Source organism: Apium graveolens, unplaced genomic scaffold, assembly GCF_009905375.1.
Source record: "Apium graveolens cultivar Ventura unplaced genomic scaffold, ASM990537v1 ctg345, whole genome shotgun sequence".
NCBI classification, from domain to species: domain Eukaryota; kingdom Viridiplantae; phylum Streptophyta; class Magnoliopsida; order Apiales; family Apiaceae; genus Apium; species Apium graveolens.
This window is the reverse complement of record NW_027418103.1, coordinates 79,003-85,332: the sequence shown is the minus strand read 5'-3', so window position 1 is coordinate 85,332 and position 6,330 is coordinate 79,003. Positions and strand designations below refer to the sequence as shown.

The following is a 6,330-nucleotide window of genomic DNA, read 5'->3' as shown; positions in this document are numbered from 1 at the left end:
TGGGCTTCCCTAAACCTTTTTTAATATTTTTTATTCCTTTAATGATCCTCTGTTATAATCCTTGAATTTAAATCATTTTAATCATGTTCCTTATACTTAACTATTTCGGTATTTGGTGGGTTTTTGGGAAAAATTAAAGCGTTCGAATTCGTACACTTATTTACTTTATGGAATACTAATTTGATCTTAGAATTCCCATATCAGTACACCTATATAGTGTGGCATGAAAATTTTCCTTCATCAGCATAATCAGAAAAATTACTATTCATAAGGGCTACAAAATTTCCAAAAATTTGGGGTTATTACATGCCTGATTCGAAGAGGTATGGATATCTTGCGCGAACTAAATCCTCGGTTTCCCAAGTAGCTTCCCGAATATCATAATTTTTCCATAAAACTTTAACAAAAGGGATCGTGTTCTTGCGCAACATTCTCTCCTCCCTCGCCAATATAGCTTCAGCTTCTTTTTCACAAGACAAATCTTCATGAAATGCCTAAGGGATATTGAACAACATGATTAGGATGATATACATACTTCTTCAGAACCGATGTATGAAACACATTGTCCACCCGTGACAATTGTGGCGGTAAAGCAACTTTATATGCCATTGTTCTAACCCTTTCAAGAATCTCAAAAGGTCATATATACCTCGGACTTAGCTTACCCTTCTGATCAAATCGCTGAATGCTTCTCTGAGGAGATACCTTAAGGAAGACCTTGTCTCCTGCTTTAAATTCATATTCTCTCATACCCTTATTAGCATAACTCTTCTATCTAGATCGAGCTTGTTCACGTCTTTCTCGAGCAACTGTTACCTTATCTATAGTGACTTGGACTAGATTGGGACCCTCTAAAAGCTTCTCTCCTAATTCATTCCAACAAATAGGTGTTCTGCACTTGCGCCCATAGAGTGCCTCAGAAGGAACCATACCAATGTTTCTCTGCCAACTTTATTATAAGCAAATTCAACCAATGGCAAATAGTCATCCCAATTTTTATACTACTCTAATGCACATGCTCACAACATGTCCTCCAAGGTCTGAATTGTCTTCTCTGACTGCCTATCTGACTATCGATGAAAAGCAGTGTTATAGTTCAACTTGATACCCCATGCCTTTTAAAATCCTTTCCAAAACCTTGAAGTGAATCTGGGATCTCTATAGGACACGATCGAAACTGGAATCCCGTGTAGTCTAACAATATCATTCATGTATAATAGCGATAAGCTCTCTAAGTTCACGTTCTCATGGATTGCCAAAAAGTGAGCAGACTTAGTGATTCCGTCTACAATCACCCATATCGCATTATGATTCTTAAAAGTCTTAGTAAATCCTATGACAAAATCCATGCAAATATTCTCCCACTTCCAAATAGGTAACTCCAATGGTTGGAGTAAGCCACTTGGCCTCTGGTGCTCAATCTTCACATGTTAACAAGTCAAACACTTCGAAACAAAATTGGCCATATCTCGTTTCATTCAACTCCACCAAAAGTGTTCCTTTAAATCTCGATACATCTTTGTCTCACCTGGATGAATAGAAAATGGTGATCTTTGAGCCTCTTCCATCAATTCCTCCCTGAGTTCCTTGTTAGCAGACACATATATACGATTATACATCCATAAAATGCCATGATCATCAAAATGAAATCCTGGTTGCTTTTCAAGATCAATATTCTGGACAAGAGACCATAATTCTCCATCTCCATCTTTAGCTTCCTTAATCCTAGTGATAAGACTAGGCTCAACATGCAAACTTGCTACCATACCAACGGTATCCCGATGATAAAACTCCAAACCAAATTTCTCAATCTCACATTGAAGAGGTTGTTGTTGTGTCACCAACGCGGCCAAATTTCCAAAATCCTTCTTGCTTAAAGCATCTGCAACTTTATTACCCCTACTAGGATGATACTGAATACTCACATCATAGTCTTTCAAGAATTCAATCCATCGTCTTTGTCTCATATTAAGCTCCTTCTGCGTGAATATGTACTTCAAACTCTTGTGGTCAGTAAAGATCTCACACTTATCACCATACAAATAGTATTGCCATATCTTCAATGCAAAAATGATGGATGCAAGTCTAAGTCATGTGTCGGATAATTCACCTCGTGAGGCTTTAATTATCTTGAAGCGTAGGCAATCACATTTCCATGTTGCATTAATACACATCCAAGTCCCTTCTTCGAAGCATCGCTATAAATCACATAGCCTCCCAATCCTAATGGTAGTGTCAATACCGGTGATGTCACAATTCTCTTCTTCAATTCTTGAAAACTAGCCTCACACTCATCGGTCCATATGAACTTGTTGCTTTTTCGAGTCAACTGTGTTAATGGCATCACAATTGTCCAAAATCCTTCTACAAATCGGCGATAGTAGCCCGCAAGTCCAAAGAAACTCCTCACTTCTGTCGTAGTGCTAGGTCTTGGCCAATTGGTAATAGCCTCAACCTTGGATCCACCTTGATTCCATCTGCTGATACAATATGTCCCAAAAATGCAACTTGATCAAGCCAAAATTCACACTTCTTGTATTTTGCATACAATTTGTTATTTCATAGTGTTTCCAACACAACTCGAAGATGTTCCTCATGTTCCTCCCTTGAATTTGAATACACCAATATATCATCAATAAACATAATCAAAAACTTGTGCAGAAAATCCTTGAATACCCTGTTCATTAGGTCCATAAAAACTGCAGGTGCATTTGTCAATCCAAAAGACATAACAAGAAACTTGTAGTGTCCGAAACGAGTCCTGAATGTTGTCTTCAGAATATCACTTTCCTTCACTCTTAGTTGATGATTACCTGACTGTAGATCAATCTTCGAAAAAAAAATGCCCCTTGAAGCTGATCAAATAAGTCATTGATCCTCAGCAATGGAAATCTATTTTTCACAATGATTCGATTCAACTCTCGATAATCAATACAAAGTCTCATCGAACCATTCTTTACAAAAATAACTGGTGCTCCCCAAGGCGAAACACTTGGTCTAATACAACCCTTATCAAATAACTGCTCCAGCTGTTCTTTCAGCTCCTGTAGCTCTAACGGAGCCATTCTATAATGTGCCTTAGAAATAGGTTGTGCATCTGGTAACAAATCGATAGAAAATTCTACCTCTCTTTCGGGTGGAAGACCCTCCAAATCCTCGAGAAATACATCTGAAAACTCACGAACAACAAGAACATCTTCTACCTATGGCTGCACCTTGGACATGTCAATCACATGAGTCAAAAATCCTTCACATCCATGAGCAATCATCTTCTTAGCCTTGATGGACGAAATAAGTGTTCCACAACTACTAGGCTTCGAACCCTGAAACCCGAACTCGGGCAAATTAGGGTCGCCAAAAATTAATCTTTTTCCTGGACAATCAATTGTATCTTTATGTCGCTCCAGCTAATCCATTCCCAAAATAACATCAAAATCCCTCATCTGAATAGGTAAGAGATCTACAAGTAGTTTTATATCATCTACTCTAACTACAAAATCAAGATACTGAGTATTTACAAACATAGTTACACCCATAGGAGTGCCAACTGAAAAATATGATAAAGGTGTAGTTGATGCAATGTCTAAATGTCTAGAATAAGATGTAGAGACAAATGAATGTGTAGCTCGAGTATCAAATAATACTATAGCATTTCCATTACCGACAGAAAGTGATCCTGCAATGGTACCTGGAGTATTTGCAATATCTTTTGCAGTGATAGAAAATACATGATCGAAAGTCTCCTGATTGTTTTTCTCTCCCTGATCCTTACGATCCCAAGGCTTCTTTGGTGGCATTTGATAGTCTCGAATAATGAGAACCTTCTTTCCATAATTGAATCATGCTCTAGTAGCCCAATAGCAAGTGCTTACTCCATGCATCTTTCCACAATGCTCAAACTTAGATGCTTCCTTATTTCCAGCTTGGTTGAAAGACTTATTTTTCTCATTTCCTTGATTTACATTCTTTTCCTTAAAACTCCGAGTATTATACCTCTGATCATTTAGTTTGAATCCACCTGAAGACCCACTATTTTTCTGAAATCCATGATGACGCTCGGAAAAGTCATCTTATCTTTTTCTTTCCCAATTTTGCATGTCTCGTTTCTTGAGAAAATCAGCATGATGAAGCTCTTCATCTCTGGCACTGTCAACCAAGGTATCCATAGATGTGTAGCGGTTAGAGATGATATGGTTTCGGATGGAATTCTTCAATGCCCATTTAAACTTCACGATTTTATGTGCTTCTGACCCAGCCACAGATCTCGCATAACCAGCTAACCTCTGAAATATGACTAGAAAGTTTGCCAACGACTCATCATCTCTCAGAGTAATACTTTAGTAATCCCTTACATATTCCTCACGTATGCTGGCTGAAAAGTACCTCTTGTGATGGCCTCAACCCCGGGGTCAGGAGTTGATGTCACGATCAACAATAAACCACAGACACACTAAATTTTCCATGATCTTTTCCAGGTTTAAGTATGATTCAGGCTAATCAACTATTACAACACTAGATTAATTTAAACAAGTCTGACACAACTATCTTATTACATCTACTCAAGAGCCCCACATCAAGTCTGACATAACCACCTCATAGGAACCTGATAGAGGAGGCGCTGGAACTCTGCCCTGGCTATGATGGATAGGTCTCCTAGGCATATGTGATATATATAAAACATTTTTTAAGAGTGAGCAACCAATTGCTCAGTAGTACTAATATATGAATAACAAGTAAAACACTTTCTGATAAACAGTTATAGGAACAGAAATTATATAATCGTTCATACATAAAACCATTAAAAGAGGAAAACTGGATATCCAAAAAACTAGCATGCTATTTAAACATAACATAAATCACGTGTTGTTTGAATACCAGAGTTCAATTTTAGCATGCTATTTCCATTTTCAAATCATCTATCTCATGACAGGAATCACAAAACTATCTGTTCCATTACAGGAACCACAAACCAACTATTCCGTTACGGGAACCAAAATACAATTATCAGATATATTGGACGTTCACAGGTGAATATAGCTGATCAGTCTATCAACACCAGACAGCATCTCACGACCGTCCCGTATAAATGTTCCGAAACTGGGAGACTAGCTAGGTCTCAACCAAGCTGGACTAATCGGTTCAAATAGTGTGCACAACCGACTTAGCCTCTTACGCAACTCATGCTGGGCCGTTACTGAATAACGATCCTCTTACGCAACTCCAATATCTGATCCCATTTTATCCAGTTTTCAATTCCATTTATACCTATCTCATTTTAAAACAAACTTTCTCACAGCACGTTTTCAAAAAAAAATCTCAATTTCAATCACAATCTAGAGATAGGTATTTTCAGAAGATATTTTTCCCCTAAACATGATTTAAACAAAAACATTTTTAATAACAGAGGATACGTAACTTAAAACGCTCTATTCCAGTATAAAATTTAAATCAACAGTTATTCATATATAATACTGAACCATAAAAGATATGGTCAGAGGTACTTGCCTTGATGAGCTTTATCGATAAAATATTAGACTATCCTTAGTCCGACTTCAACACTCGGGTCTTCCGACTGGAACCGTACTAAGCTTATCGACTGAACACTAGGCTATCCTTAGTCCGACTTCAACACTCGGGACTTCCAACTAGAACCTACAGAATCGAAATACCCTAATTTAGACGATTGAATATGCTTGACATATCCTCGCTATCAATTATGCCCATACGATAATAAATCTCGACTCGTAATTATACATATTATTTTAATACACAGAACATCTAGGTTCTACGCCCTTGAAATTCGGTTCGGTGTTTATTTTCGAAAAATACGTATAACCGTCGTTTCGAAAAGTGGGATTGTCAAATATTTTTCAAAATATTTTACCACGACACGCAAGTAGGTTTCGTAAAATATTTATAATTATATAGTTATATACGTTTGATTGGTATTCCCGATAATTACAGGATATGTTCATGTATTCCTAAATTTAATTTCTCGGAAATCGGGTAGCGTTTCCTCTATTTATCGGACTACCAGTCGATTCAAGTCAACGCAACAATTCTAACAACACAATCCAACTTCACAATCCAAATTAATTTGTACGACTACCACATTTAATAAATGACAGACTCGATTTTCGAAGTAATTTTTATGAACTAAATATTATTATTTTTTTATAATTGTAGGACTCAGAATAAATCATCACAATCCACCGTTGGCTCGCCGAGGCTCATCGCTGACGGCGGTAAAATTCGGTGGTGCTCGTTTTTTACAGGTGCCCTACGCAAATTTCACTAATTAAATCTAATTTTTCCTGTATGTAATTAATT

General features: G+C 37.2%; 1 protein-coding gene across 1 annotated transcript; it reads right to left on the bottom strand.

Annotated features, from left to right (window-relative positions):
• Positions 1 to 302: 302 nt before the first annotated feature.
• LOC141701165 (uncharacterized) lies at positions 303 to 1,967 on the bottom strand. Its single transcript, XM_074504826.1, has 4 exons — positions 1,529 to 1,967; positions 1,200 to 1,333; positions 817 to 942; positions 303 to 494 (listed from the first exon to the last, which is right to left on the bottom strand). The coding sequence occupies exons 1-4, from the start codon at positions 1,965 to 1,967 to the stop codon at positions 303 to 305; spliced, it is 891 nt and encodes a 296-aa protein (XP_074360927.1).
• Between the last annotated feature and the right edge of the window lie 4,363 nt (positions 1,968 to 6,330).

Coding starts and splice junctions, on each gene's coding strand:
- LOC141701165 (XM_074504826.1), bottom strand. CDS start 1,967: ATGAGACAAAGACGATGGATTGAATTCTTGAAAGACTATGATGTGAGT. Junction 1,334..1,528: donor ACCATTTTCTATTCATCCAG/GTGAGACAAAGA, acceptor ATTTTGTCATAG/GATTTACTAAGACTTTTAAG. Junction 495..816: donor TCCAAGTCACTATAGATAAG/GTAACAGTTGCT, acceptor AATATCCCTTAG/GCATTTCATGAAGATTTGTC.